Genomic DNA, 20,397 nt, shown 5'->3' on the forward strand with positions numbered 1-20,397 from the left:
TGAACAACCATCGAAACCCCCTAATTACTAAATTACTTAATACGTCAGACCAGATCCGCGGACTAAGAAAACACTATCCCTTAGACCTAAACGTTAGATTCAGCTAGAAATAAACTTATTATAAATAATTAGTCATGTCACTGCGCCACGCCAGAGAAACTTACTCAAAATTCTCAATGCGAGAATTGATTGTAAAGTACTTGTAAATGAAAAAAAAAATTTTCTCGTGGTTGCAATATTAATGTGCGTTAGCAAACAGATAAATGATAACACACTTTACTGAAAATATAAAACTTACGTAATTAAAATCGGTTTTTTACCACTTTACACGAGAGCAATTCATTTGCAATCCATGATTCCTTTTAGGCTTCTGTTCCTCGCAATGAGTACTATATGACGCGATAAAAAAGATTTGGAAACCATGCTCGAGGTCAATCTTGCAGTCAACTTTTTTTAACAATCTTCATTTTGGATATCCATCGATCCAAAAGTGCAGAATGCGTTTACGGTGACCAAGACCAAATATTTCTTTATACTATAAATATATATTCTTATATATATTCTTTATTCAATTTCAATCAAAATATTCTCCGAACATGAAAGGAAAGGAAAAATAGTCATCGGTTATATCTACATATATTTAGAGTGTAAATACATATGTAAGTATATAGATATATACATATATACGAATGTATGTGTATATATATATATATATATACACATATAGTTGGTTCAGGATATGTATTCTACCACATGTCCAAATTGGACAAATTGTGAATGAAAAGAAATAAATAAATAAAAATGAAGGATATTTCATATTAACTTCAACCTCTTCTTTGTTCTCTCTTTTTTTTTCATTTCTTTCATTTATTTTATTTTTTCACACAGAGTTTATATATACACATAATAATCACCCTGAACAATCCAATATCGTGATGCATGTTCGAGAATCTAAAGTTCGTGTGCGGTAATATTCTGTCTATCAATTCCATCTGTATGGAACTCCAGCTTGGAAAGTACACATAAGTGGCTCCGGCGATCGCGTAGAATCGACGTGGACTTTCAGGTATCCAATTGCCGTCGAACGTCGGTCTATACGAATGATTTAATCGAATCAGTTCTAAGTTGCACGTCATATTCTTACATGGTTCACTCTTTTCATCGCATTACATCTTTTCCTTTCTTTTCTTCCTAACGCACACATATGAACTTTCGCGTAGAACAATAACAATAGATCAAGTAATTTTGTAGGATCATCACGGGCGGCCACTGATTCCTTGTTTCCAAAGTGGAGAGAAAGCTGATTTCACACGGAAAGATAATAAACGCTTTTCGAAATTTCATGGAAATTTGATGAGTCGATTACAAAGATAGTGACGAATGATTAGTGCACTTACATTGTCAGTTTCCGTTTCTTTTCTTTCTTGTTTTTGCGATTTTTGTCTTTTTTTTTTTTGTTCTAAGTTTGGGTTGTTAAACGTTAATAAGATCTATATAACGCCGCTAACCCTTTCACTGCTATGGTCGCTACTGTCGTTGGTATACGCTACTACGTATGCTGATCGGTGTAAAATAGTACCATGAAAAAGTAAATTTTGTATGGAACTTGAAATCTTTGGTTATTAATAATCCGTTAGTTGAATTATTTGCAATTTAACCCTTAAAAGCTGTCATCGAAAGAAATCACGTTAATATTGTATACTATCGTAGGTGAAATTTTACAGTAATATACTATATATATGTATGTGTGTACATACTTTTCATTTTACAAATCAATAAAGTCGAACGAATGCAATTAAACATTTTATTATTATTTGATATTAGACGAAAAGTAGAAAAGTCGTTTGCAGTGTGGAACTGAACAATTATTACAGAACGATAATATTAAGTGATATTCGCATGATAGCCTTTAAGTGTTAATATTAATTCATAACTTACGAATTTTTTATTTCACTGCTGAATCTATAAGTATTTTAAAGTGCTCCTGTTCCTTATTAGCTACAATACATGTATTTTCATCAGGAACTGATTGTATTTGAATTTTTGTACAAGTACATATTAAATTGTAAATTGGCTTTTCAATGAAAAAAGAAATATTTCTTAATCGAAGGTAACCTAACTCAGTTAACAGTTTGATGGTCGAGTAATTAATTATTCGATTCGTATGTGCAATTTCATCGATTTTTTGTTCAAATTGGATTTTCAGCAATGCTTCTGCTATAGACTCATTCAAAATATAGACATTTTACCTAGATTAGATTGTACATTTAGCGATTTAAAGGTTAACAATCGCAGCAGTTCGCAACGCAGTTGCAAAGGTTAAAACAGCGATCTAATGATAAAATTGACTTTGCTACAGCTAGTTCAATTGGCTGATCAATGCTATTTGTCCGGTCATAGATGTTATCATTTATATACTATGATTCATCTTTTCATTTAATTATGTATTTCATTTCTTTCCAAACATATCTATAATACGAATATATGTATATTATATACATATGCAACGTTAGACTTTAACGGGATTGCTGGCTTATATGCAATAAAACAAAGAACGTTTGTGGTCTTCGAATATTAGTAAATAATGATTAATACTAATAAGCAGAAACTGCAGTAAATTGCAAAAGTAAAGAAGTAAACGAAAGACAACGAAGTAATAATCGAAATTCGTAATTAAACAGCCTAAAATTAAGTAATGTAACTGAAATCTACCTTCAACTACTCTGGTCACCTATAGCTAGATACTACAGCCGATATTAGGAAGGGAACAAGCTCTTAAGGTTTTGAGAAATAAACCGTAGATTATGAAATTTTGCAAAGAACCAAACACATACCTAATATTATATAACAATCGATAATTTTGAAATAATTATAAGAATGAAAAAAGTAGATACTTAATTCTAAAGTCGATAAAGGAAAAGTATAATTTTAATAATGCGATATAAAGGCGCTAAAAATTCATATTCAATTATTCTCGATAATGAACTTCTTAATTTTTCAGTACGAAACCTATAGAATAGGTAGAATAGGCCTTTATCTTCCACTAATATTTCAATATCGAAGCTGTCCCCTTATTGCTTCAAATCCTTCAATTATCCATAATAATCCATCCAAACTATACGTGCATATAATGATAAAAATAAAACGATAAAATCCTTCATTCATAGATTTTCCATATATTTTCTATAGATTTTTAATTCATTCTTTTCATCTGATGCTTGATTAGATGTAAAAGACACGGGCAAGTTATAAATAGCCTTGAATCAGTTAATTTTAAACGAGCTATAGAGGATCTCTGATATCCTTAAAATTAACGTGTTATATCTATTACATTTGGGGATCTTAAAAGCAGCATACGTATCTATGATAGCAATGAAAGCGCTACGAGCGAAGAATGCTCTATGACCGTAAAATGGTAGCATAAAGATACGCGAGAGATATAATAAATCCTTTCCTTCGACCCATGTCTCATCTATCTATGGTTTTAATAAAAAAATAACTATTGACAGCATTTATCATGCCTTTGGTTTCGATAAACTGTTATAACTAATCTTTATAAAATCGTCGGTACGTCAAGCTCTGAAAGGAAATCGATTCTACGTTCTCGTTTCTATGGCTTTCAGCAGGCCAACTTTACCTTTACGTATCTATACAAGTACATTGCATATATACGAGATGCACGATGTAACATTGCGTGATCAAAGAATGTGAAAGAAACTAAGTGTTTTACAATCGAGCGTGTTTTCATAAACAGAATTTCATTAATACGAAGATCATAATACGTAGAAGTCGATTTTATATGTTAAAAAGCAAGATAGCGTTACTTAGATTAATTACCGGATACATAAGGTTGAAACTACTGCTTACGTGGTTTAGGTATATTGGATTGTAATATACGCATGTCGTAGATGTATAATTTATATTTTGCGAATAATGTCTATTTTTTATACTGTTTCTCGATATAAAGAGTAATTTATAGATTTAAAGGCGATTATCATTAATTAATGTTCTTGCCATTTATTACAATGGTAGAACATATATTTTATAGTATCCGTTGTTAAAATGATTTTGAAGATAAAGTTTTCTGTAGTAATTTTTTTCGTCATATAAATAATAACAATATATATATATATATATAATATAGTATATATAATAACAATATAATAACATATGAATGTTATTTAAAATATAAATGTATACATCGTAACAATATAAATAATAACAAATAATCTATTTCCATTAGTTAAAATCTACTACTACGAAACATCCGGCAAAACGGAAATTTTATCATTTTCTTTGCTTTCTTCATTCAGTTCCAAATATCTAAATAATTGTTTCGCATCAGCTTGTGGATACACCTAAATAGTACAACTATACACCAGAAAAATATGAATATATCAGATTTTTTGCTTTTTGCAATTATGTACATATATATTTACACTTAAAAATGTACAAGCGTTTTTGATAATGTTGTATTTTTCTTTTATCGAGATAGAAACAAGCAATCTTAATTGACTATTTTTCAGTATCAAAAAGGAAGAAACATAGAGGCTCGAATTATTTAAATATACTTGAAAGCTGAAAAACATTCTAGATAGAATATTTTAATTAAAGAGAGGACTAATAGCGTACAAGTTATTATGGATACTCATTAATAAATTGTAATGAATAATATTCTGAAATCTACAAAATAAATCTAAACTCTTTAAATAATATAATATTATAGATATGTATACAATTGTAATTCGTTAACGAGAAATTTTTTTGATTTCATTAATGAAATACTTTTAAATATCTTAGCGTAGAGTAAAGTTGGACAAAAAGACATTTCATATGTTACAATTCAATATACGAACTTCCCAATTCATCTCTTTTTCATTATTAACTCAAGAAGTACAATTAAAAAAGGTAATCAGCCTTGACCATCAGCAATTTCTACGATCAATTAAATGACTGAAAATTAGTCCCTAATTATTCTCAGAAATTTATAAATAGTCTCGGTGTATATGTATAGCGTGTATTCATTTATCATGTAGTCACTTTTCAAAGCACCAATGAGAATTCGTTGAATCGTCAAAAACATTGCAACATTTCACTAATCGAATATATTTATTAATCTGTCGGTTAAGATACCCAGTACTGACGATACTTTGCTACCATTTTAGGGATAAGAGCCATAGACTGTATACATACCTACATACGTATGTGTCGCAGTCTTACAATTAGAACGCACCTGACCATGCAATGCGCGGCGGACAAAACGAATCTCGGTGCTATGTAAGTACCTCCGCAGACATGACTAAAGTGTCGCCGTTGGACCGAGACCTATGAGAAATTGACATTGAAAATTCGGTTTCGTCATCAGCGAACCTTTACTTCTTACCGATAGAACCCGGATACTTACAACGTACACTCCAATCGTCTCCGAAAAAATTCCTTATCCTAACGTACATTTATGCATTTATAAGAAATTTGAAGATGCAAAATGCACTAAATTAATATGCAAAAATATATAAAATATCCAAAGCATAGAATATTTTCTAGAATATTTAACAGGTAAAACAATTTCTTACTCATGTCCCACTTTTTTAATTATATTCGTATAAGTATGAACTTGCATAAATATATTATACATCCACAATTCTTTTATTAGGTTGTTCGAAATGTTCGCAATATCATAACACGATGTAAGTCAAGATTTTAGGAATTTCGATTTAATCACGCATTTCAACTCTTACAAGTATTGTCCCATTAGTTCCATAGTTAACGAAGCTATGTCTTTATTCTTTGCCTGAATACACTTTTATCATTTAAAAAATGAAATAAATCAGAACAATAAAAGTAGAACACTATGTTGTGAAAAATGATAATGAATTGACTTACACCAATATAATTCTCAGTCTTCCAATAGATACATTCTAATACTCTGTTATCTATAGTATGTATATATTTGATAAAATTCTTTATCGAAGAGAAAAATCCTGCATTCATCGATATATCGATCAAGAAGAGACAAAATATATTAGACTTTAGTTGAAAACATATATTCACAAAATATAGCACCATTCGCTTATCATATATTTTAGGCTTTAGAAAATTGCTTGATTTCCAAGAAATTGAATTCTCTCTAAACCTAAAAATATTACCTGGAGCAACCAAATTTAGCACAAACGGAAAATAAAACGACGGATATACATGCAACCTAATAAAGCAATATTCCATAATAATCCTGTAAGAACAGATTGTCATAAAACTTTTTTGAAATTTTGTTGTCAACTTCACGAACAATTTATATAATATAATAGAAAATTCAAAGAGATACTGTTCTTAATCGAACATTAAATGTAATCGTTAAAGAGAAATATTTAAAAAATATAGTCCATTAGAAACCGTTTTTTAACAAGAATAGATTATAGTAAAAAGCATCGAACCTCAGCTAGAAAATAAGCTAATTCGGAGCAATTAAGAACACCTGAACGTCGTTTATTTTAGTTTTCACAAAAATTTTTAATACGTCGTAACTTGAAAGAATTCATTATCAAAAGAGACGAACAGCCTTCTTGAAAAATAATCGAGGCCACTCAGTAGATAGTAAAATGTCATATAAAACAGAATAGTACATAAACATTCAACAAAATGCTAATTACTTTTTTTTTTATTACTTTTTTTATGCATCTCGCTATCAACTTTCGAACAACCTAAGACTTTCAGAACTAATCGAAGAATCGTTTGCTACAGAGACGAATGAAAATGAAAGATATAATAAATAATTTAGGTGCGTATACTATCTATTAAAGTGAGAAGAACGCTATTATTAATAAATTGAAAACTTTTATGCATTCATAGGAAATGTGAAGATACAAAAATACGTAGAATGCACATGACGCGTAAATATATATAAAATTACAATATTTAGTAAATAAAACTCTGCACATAGATTCTACCTCTTTAATTATATTCATAAAAATATGCATTTGCATAAGTATCTGCGGCCTAATCATATTATCAATATAATTGTACATAGGTTTGCAAATTAATCTTGAAAGAGATATTAGATCCGGTTATAGATGAAGATTGTTTCGACGAGAATTGGTACATTTAATTCGTAGGAAGAAACTCTAAACTCTAAAACATTTTGAAATATTCTTTATCGACTTATCTCATCAGTGTTCGTTTCAAGGCAAATTTTATCCTAGTTTTCTATTTAATATGATAAGTATTGCTCTACAAGTATATGTTCAACTTGAACGAAGATTACGTATATTTTAGAATAGAATTGTGACTATTCTGGAAATGATGAATTTATATCGAATTTTGTTCCCGTTTCCAGGGTTAACTTGGTCATGGGCACCTATTTACGTACATATGTAAGTCAACAAAACGCTTTCTCCTTATTTATACGAATTGTAACTCCGATTAAGTATTTTTCTCGTCAATTTTCACGGATAAGATTGTTCCAAGATTAATTTGTACCTATATCGATAAAATACTTCTTACTTTCATACTGACTTTCTTACTTTTAGATAGATACTATACGCTCCTAAATTATTATTTAACCCCCTTTTCCAAATCACCATTAGTATATTCTTCTCCCTACTTTTACCTCGATCAATTCCGTTAATAGGAAACAGTTTAAATACGTACATATTTTCTACTATTCTCTATGAATTTTAGTAAAATCGCGAGGAATAATAATTCTTACCATGTTATCGAGACATGAAAAGATTTCGTAAATAGATATTTTGCTGGCGCTATTTTCTATCTGTATCTTTCCTATTTTTGTATTTTGGAGACGATTAGAGCATGACTCGCGTATCCGCAGTTTTAAATAATATTTAGGAATCTTCACGGGCGCATTTCACCTACGAGAAACGGATAATTTCTTATGCTCGTGATTTCTCCGCCGACTATCCTCACGGCTACTTTTCTCGCCGGACTGATCAACGCTTTATCATCGCTCGATGGAATCTCGTTCATGATTACAATCACCGCTTGGAAAGAAGATATCAATGCGAATAGCAACAACATTTTCATCGTTTGTCAACGATATTCTATCGGCCTGAATTTGCCGGTTTCTTCGCTTTTTTTCGCTACTCATTGTCAACCGCCTTTTGTCTTCCGTTTTGCGTCTTTCAGAGTGATAAATTAAGAAGGTAATAAAAAGTATGATTGATTTAGTTTCTGAAAGGCTAAAGTGCACAATACAAAATCTTTAGTTACACATCCACGGAGACGTTCTATTGTATCGGGTTGTTTGGAAAATTCATAACAAAATCTAAGAATTTCGGGGTAGTACTTACATATGCCTATATTATACCCTGGGAAAGTGTTTCCTTTCTTTTAAATGACGCTTCTTATTGACCAATGCCAGATTTTTCCCTTGATCGTTAACCTTATTCAATATTCAATTTGCAATAATATTTATTAAGTAGCTTTTTATAAAAGCGCACAATAAACGATTGTTTTCAAATATATAAAATATAATAGAATAAATTGACTGACAAAAAAAAGCTACGGATTTTCAAAACAATCGTTTAGGGACTAATATAATATCGTAATAGCGATAGAAACCTTCTTTGTAAGATGATCAAACCTAATGTTATAACTATATCCAGATTAAAAGCAAAATTTTGTTTTAACATGTAATACTATATATTTTGATTATAGAACACTCGAAGAAATACGGTTCGTGTGAATTGTTTGTTACGAATATATTAACTCGTTCACGTTCCTAAGTAATAGAAAATCGAATAATAAGCATTTACGTCTATACAAGTACGAAGTAAATAATTAATATCTTGAGTTTAATCAATTTTGTACAAAATGTAACTAATAAGTGAGTGACATAAAAGCATCGTTTGAATTATATTACCGAATCATTTTAAAAATAAGTACCACTATTATTTTCAATACACGCTATGACTTAAAAGTATGTAGACACTTGTTTAGTTTAACAAAACATATTTTCATTACGAAATTATGCACTATAATTTTACATCTTCTCCGTAATCATCATATTTACATATAATAAAAATATTGTGACGCGATTAATTTAATTTTTAACATATAGTGCGTAATGATAAAATTAACTTGCGTAATTGTAAAATTATTCGTTACTTGGCAAGCTTTTTATCTTTAGATTCTTGGATTTCTGTAAATTATAAGTTAGATCAAGAAAGTTCTTTCAGATTTTTCGAATAGAATAATTTTCGAGATTAATCCAAATAATGATATTTAAATAATAAATATTGTATATATATACAGTATATTATATATATAATATATACTATATTATTACTGTATCTATTATTTATTGAAATTATTTTGGTCAAATTAAAAAAAATTTTAGTGTAAATTAAACAAAGTTTGAATACTTACAATGAATATTTACATAGTGTATATTATGTGTTGTTCTACACATATTCGTTTGAACAAATTGTAACTAACTAATCTTGATCTGTTTCAAATCTTTCATGTTACATTTTTAATAGGTGAGGCATTTTATATTGTAAGTAATGTTTAAGTCTCTTTAATTTGATATAACATTTTAAATGCCCTGCAAATAGACGCATAATTTTATAAATTACTAATATAAATTTAGATCTCATCATCATGAATGTAAAAATTTTACTCTCCTAAAAATCTATAAATTTAAAGCAAGGACTATTCAGATTTTTACATATATGTATTTTACGTTTAAATCATATCGTAAGCATTGTGCAATCAACTCTGAAAATGGTCTTCATTATTCATGTTAAATTCCTTTTCGGTTGACTCATAATCAGTTGTATAATGAGCAGAGCTGTTTCGCGTTCGTCAGCGTCTCCATCGCATTGTATCGGCAGGGTGCCGTAGCTAGTAGCTATTCGCGCGCCTCTTGAGATCAGGGACAATCAAGTAGCCGTGAGGCTCGAAAAGATTAACTCTTTATGTATAATTATAACGCTACGATATGTTGCCCGATACGTCGAAAGTACCTATCACTTGCTAAAGTACTCTTACCATTATGAATATAACAGTCCCCTCCCCCCCTCTCCACTCATAGCACTTGTTCCCTCTTTCTTTTTTTTCTGTCGCTTTATCTGTATCTATCTGTCACTTTCACTCCCTCTTCTCATTCTTCTTTTCCACAGAACGCGTTAAACTGAAAAAAAGAAGAGAAGAAAAAGGGGAACGGAAGCGTTTTAGAATCGTGCACACGTGGCATGTCCCGGAAAGCCGTCGTATACACAACTTTATTGATCGACACGACGTGCAGAACACGGTGCGTAGGCAAGGAAATTCTATAATTACACATGTTGTTTTTCCGTTCTTGTTCAGGATGGCCATTTATAGACTATTTGTCGCGCTGACAAAATAGCTAAACCTTCCCCTGTGATAAAATAAAACGTTTCCTCTCTTTCTTTCGTGCTTTCCCCTCTTTCGTTAAAAATAGGACCTGCTATGGGATTAGCGCAATGGGACGCGTCGCGCAACGAACGAGTTTTGTTCTTAAGGGACCATCCTACGTGTGCACGTATTTTATCAAGTTATCTATACACGGTTAATTATAACGTGCAATATAACTATGCGGGAAGTCCGACAAAGTGAGATTAAAATAAGTATCAGAAATTCGCATTCTTTTGCTTCGGCATGATTAGGCAATTACGATAATATAATTAATTTAGTTCGTTTGCATTTAGCCGTTTTAATAACAAATAAATAATGTATTAATTATTACCATTATTTATTTGTTCTATATAAAAGATTGTCTAAGATTTTAGTTATTTTAAATAACAAATAAAAGATTTCGATAATAACAGACCATGATCTTGTATATCTACTGATATGTCTCTATTTAAAATAAAAAAAAAGAAAGAAAAAGGGAGAAAATACCAATTTGATTAAATATTCATAATATTCATCTTTTATAGAAGTTGTATTAGAATTGAAAAAATAATTGTACTCTATGTACATATGTATCTATACAGTATATGTAGATCGACAAAGTGCACAACTTTGGCCTGTACTAAACTTTTTCAGGTGAAACAAATGTATGTAAAATTTATACTAATAATATTACATAGTAATAGTCGTACACATATAATGGTTCTTACAATGTCTATTATTACTGTATAATGTACTATACATAGAGGTATAATGTATATTGTAGTTTTATTGCACGGTATAACTAAACGTATGTAACTAGCTTTACATTAATGATTTTTATTCGTGAGTTTCATCAAAAAGCGCGAGGAACAAGCGATTAAACGAAGAAAACATTAATAGCAGAATAAACGAATATCATAGTCAAATACGACCAATTATATCATTATACTGATAACAAGGTACAACAGTCTTAATTTCTGATTTGTAAATAGGATGCCAGTTTCCATACCGGTATACATACTTAGCGTCTGTTAGCAAACATACGTAAGTACATACGTATATAATTTTCGTTTCATATATAAATATGTAAGATATTTAAAAACAAAATGTTCACATGCACACATACAAAGCTCGTATGTACCATACCTATTTAACTTATAATATTTTTTTTATACATACATATATACGATATGTATATGAAATATATAGGTAATTCTTCGTTCTTACTTATTATTAGTACATAAATTAGCTTTATGACGAGTACATACATGATACTACAACTAGGAATATAAAAACGTTAAATAATCGATCACAATGTTCATCTTTGGTTATGCATGTCGACAAAAAAGCAATGACAAGAAAATAATGAATTTAATGGTAATAATAGTTACACACTATAGATATTCAATTCTTCTGTTTGTTCGTATTAAATCATTTTTAGTATTTCGGAAATCGAAATATCAATTTAATAAAAGAAAAATTCATATATTTAAATAACAGACGTTAAAATTAGAAGTATTAAACTATATACGATAAATGCTTTAACATTTGTTTGAAACGATAACTATACGATTACATTCCTTAATTTCGAACAAGAAATTCGATTTACGAATTGACATTCATTATACCGTATTCGATCGTTATAATAGACCAATCGAATGAACGGATTTGTCCATCGCGTCCCGTCGCAATGATCACCGAATAGCGATAGATAACTCTCTTTAATTTATCGATAAAACAATAAGTACATCCGTATATATCTATTTTCTCGCCGATCTGATAAATTCTTCTCGATGGTTCAGTACGAAATCGATTTAATTCGATATCGTATCAACGTAGTTAAAAAATCTAAAATCGTGGATACTGATATACGCAGAGAGATTTCGAACGATGGTAAACGGATCCATGTTGCGTGGTCGACGTTACGAGAAGAAGAAAAACAAGAAAAACAAAACAAAGAAGAAAAAGAGAAGGGGAGAAGAAGAGGAGGAGGAGGAGAAGAAGAAGAAGAAGAAAAAGAAGGACAAGAAGGAGAAAAAGAAGAAGAAGAAAAAGGACGAAAAAGCAGAAAGAGAAGAAGGAAAATGCGCCCGTGCGTATATGCCTATCTCTTTTTTTCATCTTTCTCTTTTTAGAAAAAATCACTGTTAACCGGCGAATTGCTATTCACTACGTGTTATCTCGTTTTCTTTCTCCCTATTGCCGTTTCATTGGTCTCATTTCTAACTCTTGCGAGCCGAAACAGACCAGAAAAACGAACGGAATTCTTCCTTGGAATTCGACAATATTTTCGCGAAATAGATAACGATTGATACAAGCGACAATCGAAAATAGTTGCACGAAGAAGCCGCGTCTATATGAGTTTATAAAATTTCTGCAAGACAATAAAATCGCTGCCCCCGTGTATTTCGGTATAATCAAGGAAGACATTGTGATTGTTCGTTCTTTATATACACACACACATATATATATATATATATATGTATGTGTGTGTATATGTATATAATATATATTCCCCCCTCCCTCCCACAAATTCTCCCTTCTTTCTCCACTTGTGTTTACTCTCCGTTTACGTATATTACACATTTTTTTTTTTTACTTTTTCCTGTGTTTTTTTTTCTTCTTCTTTGTTTAATTTCTTTCTTTTTCTCTTGTTTTAATTATCCTATAGCAATTGACTTTTATTAAGGAATAATCTTGTGCATCGCGCAGAGTATGCACAGTAATGTAGCTAGAGGCCACCCTCGCGCGATATTTGGTGCTGAGGACTCGGCGATCGGCGCGGGTATAATTTGCACTGGAACAACGAATTAAAAAAACAAATATCACGTTAGAAACACAGAATGTGCGAACTTGAACGATAGTAAAACTGTCCAGGTTGTCAAAAAAACTAAATCGTGATTTTCTATAGAAATTTTATACATTTACGTTTTTAATAAATTAAACGATTATTTCATAAATTATATAGATTTTTTGCACTGTTTCGTTTATGTAGCCTTCCTAATTTTGATTTTGAATACTTTGGTCAAATGCCACTCCGTAATTCAAGTAATATAGTTCGTGTTAAAATTTAATAAACGATGAATTTATTACTTGAAATATTTGACAACTAGTGGTAATTATATACCCCAATTCAAAAGTCTTATAATATATTTTATCTATCGTAAAGTTTCAATATTTAATATAGATAATGAACTTTAAATTATATCCCTTTCATAGTATATATTTTAATACATTAACAATCTTTATATATATATATATATATATCAAATTCTTTTTTTGCCATATAAAATATAGAATTAAATGACGTTCCTCGATATCTTTAAACAATTATAAAACTTTTTCGTTTCAAAGAAAACATAATAACTGTAAATGAAATATAATGTTACGAAAGAAGCGATTTGAGAACGTGAAAAAATAGTCCACAGGACCAGATAATAGAAAAACGAAAAGTTTTTATACAAAAAATACATTGCATACTTGCAATTATTTTTTTACAAGAAATTATAGGATGCCAGATACTAGAAAAATACGAGAAATTTTAAATAGGAATTTCGTCTTCTAATTTAACATAGCGTACGACTGATGTGAATGGCGAAAAGATGTGATAAATCTGTTTCTTTTGACTCTCTGACATCCATGTAACTAGCTAAAAACACGTATTTTAATATAAAACAGCCAAAAAACGGAGTAACCAGATAGATTGAGAATATAAGTGTTTTGAAAGTAGAAGATAAATATACAATGTTTCGTAAGAAATGAATAATATGAATTTTGTTATTACGATAGTTTAAAACAATTTATATTAATCTACACAACTAACGTTGCAATCATTGATCACATTATGTCGTTCACTTGGGAATTGCCATTTGTTTGGAATCTATGAATCTATTGCAAAGTACATGTTTTTCAAATGAAATCTGTTTTATCAAAAATAAAATACTCTTACGTGTTTAATAATACGTTAAAAGAACGATTTTAAGATTGAAAGTAAACAATTTTTCCTCGCGATTTGTATCGTTACAAATTATTGACAGATTATATAAATTACTGAAACGGAAATATAGTTCCTTCTTCACAAGAGAACATTAAATATATAATACAGGAATTATAATATATATAGGAAGTCTATTTTTATTATATCATGATAAGATATATTACTCTACATCTAAACTATTTTCGATATCACAGTTTAATAATGTTCGCTCTAATATATTACATACAATTTATTGAAAGCTATATTTCATTTTCAGCATAATAAATTGACTTAATGATAGCAATGACAAAAAAAATAGAAAAGTTAACAAGAACACGCTTAAGCACACTGCTTATCCCATATCTTCCGTCATTACTTTTCTTTGATTACATTATTTCCGTTTTCAATACCACATTTATCTTTACATTCTACACGCTCTACATTTAATAATTGATATACTTGATATAAATATAGCACTGTATATAGTACAGAAGATATTATATTATTTAGCATGATTGTGCATGAAAATCAAGTCAAATATGGAACAGTTTCTATGAGTATGAGATTAGATGTACATGGAACTGAAGAAAGTACGAATTTCGCGATTGCTATTTCTAATTGGATGTTTCCTCTCGCGACGCAATAGCACTTCAAACGGGTTAATTAGAACTACTTTTTAGGGTAACTACGCATCTCATTCATTAGTTCATCTTATCTGAAGCACGGAAAAGGAATTTGAGATGAAAACCTCGGGGCTACTAGATTAGAGTAAAAGAATGTTTTTTAGCAGAAAAAAAGAACGAAGAAATAACATCATGTACGTGATTCTTTTTTCTCTTTGTGAAACCAAACCTGCTAATACGTACTTGCGTATCGATGTCTATCTGAAATAACGAATCTCCATTTGAAAAGCAAATTTCTATTTAAATCAGGCAAGTTCCATAAAATACGGGACGTTCATCTATGATTTCCGAATTAAAAAAAGAAAAAAAAAAAGGTAGCAAAAATAAATAGGTCACGTGCGCACTTTGCACGCGATGAATAGCATTCGAAAATCCGATTGAGGACCTCTCTAAAAGTGAGTGCTCGATAACTGATACATAAAAAGGATATGAGAAGATTGTAAAAACATAATCCTCAATAATCGTTGAATCAAAGTTTAGAAAATCTGTATTGAAACATTGAATAAAGGGATTGTTTAGAAATGATACATTGGTAGTTAATCTGCCTCTTTTATGCACCTGGGAAAAATGTTCTAAAGTTACTTTCCTAAAATTAGATCAACGAGCAGTGTTAAAAAGTTCTGTGAGAAATATATTTCTGGAAATAAATATCTGGAAATTGGATTTATACTACGTAAACTGGATTTCCAATTATATATTCACCACTCCATATTCATAATTTTAATAAAATAATAAAATAAATACGTTAATAAATTCTAAAATGAAAGATTGAAACGAAAATATAATTGTTAAAAATTATATTAAGCGGAATAATTACCTGAAACCGATTCCGTCCTAACATCAGCATACTGCACGTGATGTAATGGGTAATCAGGAATAGTTGAAGAGCAACTGATTTCCAAATAACCATTTTCCCCTGCATGCAACGCGGATGCTTCTATCGTTAGTTTTGCAGTAGCTGACATTAGTTGGTGTTCGTGATACGTGTGAGGATAGTGGTTTACCAGACTAATATCCACCTACATAGTATAACACACAAAAAGCTCATGAAATTTGGTCAGAATAAATTTTGGCAAAAATATTATTATTGGATAACGTGTTTATGGCTTTTCGGGCATCGATCGTGTTCTAACGATGCGTTGGAGTTATGCAAATGTTTCGAATATATTGTTACAGTCTACTCGTTTATGGCAGACCTGAAATTGACGTAACGACTTCGGGCCTTATTGTCACCATTTACACCTCTCGTCAAAGTGATAGCCCCTGTAAACTATCTTTAATTTCTCAATGACGCGTATAAAGTTTTTCGTCTGTAACGTATAATATCAAAACATTATGAGCTCAGGATTGATTCGTTGAAAATAATTAAAAATATTATGAGGTTTAGTGTGTAACAAAAAAAATTGTTTTATTTTAAGAACGAAATGATTGCACATGTACAATAAAAAAATAATAACCAACATAAATTGTAACTAACAATAATTACTTATCAAACGTACTTATTTAATAATGGGTACATCCCCTTTTATTTTCTATTACTTCTATTGTACGATTTGCTATCGATTTATATAGTTTCTGGATGTAATTTTGATTTAACTTATCCCATTCGCGTACAATTGCATTTTTTAATTTTTGTACGTGTTGATATTGCTTTCCATTCGCGTATACGTTGTGAACAAGTTCTGGCCAAAAATTTTCAATAATATTAAGATCCGGGGTGCGTGCAGGCCACGACAAAATAGATATATTATTTTCATTAAAGTATGATTGAACCAGTCTTGATGTGTGTACAGGTGCATTATCTTGTTAAAAGATGTAATCAGGTCCAGAAATGCATTCTGCATGATTATTTATTTGTTTTTCGATTAAATTTATGTATCGGACACCATTCATTCTCCCAACGATGAACTTGATACTTGTGTTGTCGAAATAACCGATGCTAGCCATCACGCTGCCTCCCCCATTTGTCGTCGAATTGCTGACATTGTCTCTTTTCATGTGTCATGAAAATAATATTAGAACCCATCAGGACCATCCAAGTTGCACTCTTTCTTTTGCAAAGCGTAAACGTTCTACTTTGTGCTTCGTTATTAACGAAGGTTTCTTTTTCAATTTTAGCCTCTTGATATTTTTGCAGGGTAGTAGAACTCGACGAACACTTGAAACACTGACACTAACACTAGATTTTTCCATTATTTGCTTCGTTAATGGTTTGCATTAACTGCGAGTTGAGAGCTACACGCAAAATTACTCGCTTGTCACGATCGGATAATGACGGCCAACCGGTACTTTTCTTTTTGCCATGATCTTCAACATTTTTTAAGAAATTGTGTATTACTTTACGACTTCTTCTTATATATGTCGGGATTTCGTTAGAAATTTTGGGCGTGAAATAATTAATAAGTATAACAAAAGCTATTGACAATGTTCCTGGGCTCAATAACGAATCCACGGTCAACGGGTAAACTCTTTGTACAATGGAATACATTTTGTAGCACGCACGCACGTTAACTCAGACGCTGGGTTACTTTCAGACTCCCTCCAAGTCAATCACAGAAAACTCTCCAAGGAGATTGCAAAATAAAAGACAGATACAGTTACATATATCAAATACATATCGATCGGGTACCTCCTCTGTAAAACATTTCGTTCATCCCGTGACCGTGGCTACGTTCGGCAACCAGTTATGTCACCCCGAGCCCAAGTATTGGGAAATCTTCCAAAAGAAAGGCCCAATGTCCCTACATCTCCGACATATATATTTGCTACTGATAACGGTCATTGTTTTAGTTCAAGAATTTGTTCTTTTTCAGACTCGCTTGATTTTTTTCCGTAACCCATACTTGCAAATTTATATAATATATATACTGTAATCTTTCCTCGTTGATAGGTCATGAACTACTGAGCAATTTCTAAACATATCGACTTTAGTTTGGAATAGTTTTTCTTGGTTGGTAAAAACATCTACGACATTGTGACTTATTTCCAGCAAGCCGCATATCCTGGGCTCATAATGTTTTGATATTATACGTTACAGATGAAAAACTTCACACGCGTCATTGAGAAATTAAAGATAGCTCACATGGGCTATCTCTTTGACGAGGAGCGTATTTGTATGCTAGCGATGATTTGGAGGCTTCCCAATTTCACCTCTGTTCTGAACAAGTAAATTGCAATGTTTTCAAAACGTCGCCACGTCGCGTCAATACAAACATTAACGTAAGATTAAAAACTTGAAAAACCATAAATATATCATCCAATAATCATCGTGCAAACTTAAAATCTAAAATATTATTATTATTAATAAAAGCCGTATAATCATTTTTATAGACAAATATGGAGGTCTGGGAATCATAGTGGTATAAGTCAGATCATCGCCAATTTTCGTAATGTACTCTTCTGCTTCTATTAGATATTACAAAGAGTTCAATATATTTTTTTCAAGTCATAAAAACATATCGCGCCAGTGAATAAAATTGTAACTCAATCAATTTGAAACTACAGAGATGATAGTTAAAAGCTAAAAGTTAAAATATCCAGATTCTCAGAATCATGACTTATATCGCTATAATTTTTAGTCGGTCGTACGATGCATATCAAGAAAAATAAAAATATCATTCACTGATCAGTTAAAAGAATCATCGTTATACTTTTATGTACAACCTTTTGTGTTTAGTATTGTTTTCAACGAAATAAAATTAAGTAAAAATTTCAATATCGTGGAAACATGATTACAATCCTTCAAAAGTGTAGTAAAATAATGAAGAATTTAGAATGAACGACTTAAAAAATAATTATTTCTTTATCTTATTATCTTATATTATTATCTGCATAGAAAATAAATATTACATAACAATTGCGTCACTTATTATGACGTTTATATCTAGTTACTACTATGTATTATGTATATTTGATGGCTTAGTCGGACCAGACTGTAAAATTTCCATTACATTTAAGACGCAAAATTTTTCAAAACAAAAAAAGGACAAAAATAGCTGAATGACATTGATCGAGCGTTGAATTATTACAGGATAACTCGGAGAGTTTCTCGTACACTTTTATAAAAAAAGTTATAGCAGTATTACACATGGATACGAGAAGATAATATCAAAGTTTAACTCTTTAGAGATTTAAAGATTTAGCTTACACAACTTATCGGACCGAAAATTTCAACCTTTGAATACACATTTTCTTGAAATATACCTAATGAAACGCTTTAAAATTGCCAATTGATAGAAAAATAATTTAAAAAATCTATTTCATCTGTTTGTATTTTTTTATTTAGGAAAGAAATTGTAAAATATTAATTTAAATATTGCGCAAATATAATTACTCATTTTCATTTATAGCTCAATTTCTAAGATACTTTTCTTAAGATACTTTTTACTTAATACCAAAATTAATTGGTTTATTAAATTCGTTGCTTTTAAAATGTATATACATATATATTTTGTACTTTACCGAACACTTTAAATATTTTGATTATTATAATATTAAATATATTTTTAATTGTTTACAAAATTTCATAGATATAGGTCTAAAGTCTAGTATAATTTGTTTAGAAATATATATCTTTAATATAATGTTGATTGCATTTTAGCTTTACATATCTACATATGTAAATATATGCATCTAGGTATATGCTAATAATATTGAAATTATAGTAATATTGAATATTATAGTATTATTGAAATTTTATTCATCGCCTTCTTGAAATAATTCCCTTGTAGTCTTCAAATATTATGTATTTATGTATTTATTGTATTAGGAAATATAAGTATATTGGAAATTAAAATTGAAATTTGAGATTAACGAGCAATATGAAAATAAATAAAATTTTAAAGATATACACGGCAGCGTTACTAATTAAATTAATCCTTTGAATAAAGTTGATGTTAATAGACAAAGAAAGGAAAATTTCGTGAAACACAACTGCTGCCAGTGAGTGATGACACGCGAAGAAAAAGAAACATTATGAAAATATAGCTATACTTTAAATGGTTAAATCTAAGGACATTACCGAATAAAAATTAATTCGTTTTGAGTTGTTGAACAGGTTGGCTGTTATATCTTTGATATTTACTCACCTCCTTGCCGTTTATGTACCAAGTCAAGTGAGGAACTGGATGCGCAGCCGAGGAGGTGCAGTTTGCTTCTAAACTTTCACCGACCACGTACATGTTTTTCTTGAACGTGATTTTTGGGTTTTCAGTCTGTGGGACTGTACAATTTCATAACACTAATTAGAATAGAATTACTCTGGTGAAGACCAGTGCAAGAACAATTCAGTGCTACAGAAAACTTCGCTAAATGTTTACTTTTGCTTCGTTTTTATTAGGTCACGCAGAACATTCTTTCCTTTTTTAATAA

At 30.3% G+C, this 20,397-nt stretch overlaps 1 protein-coding gene across 2 annotated transcripts in view; it reads right to left on the bottom strand.

Moving 5' to 3' along the window:
• Nucleotides 1-20,397, bottom strand: part of LOC100643386 — a 59,442-nt gene that overhangs the window by 9,234 nt on the left and 29,811 nt on the right. Inside the window, exons 4-6 of one of the 2 annotated variants that reach the window (XM_048406428.1) lie at nucleotides 20,115-20,248; nucleotides 15,845-16,046; nucleotides 833-13,165 (exon numbers count right to left, since the gene is read on the bottom strand). In XM_048406428.1, coding sequence (XP_048262385.1) covers nucleotides 13,053-13,165; nucleotides 15,845-16,046; nucleotides 20,115-20,248 — 449 coding nt within the window. In that variant the 3' untranslated portion in view covers nucleotides 833-13,052. Of the gene's footprint in view, nucleotides 1-832; nucleotides 13,166-15,844; nucleotides 16,047-20,114; nucleotides 20,249-20,397 lie in introns of those variants that run through there. The other variant, XM_048406429.1, reaches the window with a different exon arrangement.

This window comes from Bombus terrestris, chromosome 6 (genome assembly GCF_910591885.1).
Source record: "Bombus terrestris chromosome 6, iyBomTerr1.2, whole genome shotgun sequence".
Lineage (NCBI taxonomy): Eukaryota > Metazoa > Arthropoda > Insecta > Hymenoptera > Apidae > Bombus > Bombus terrestris.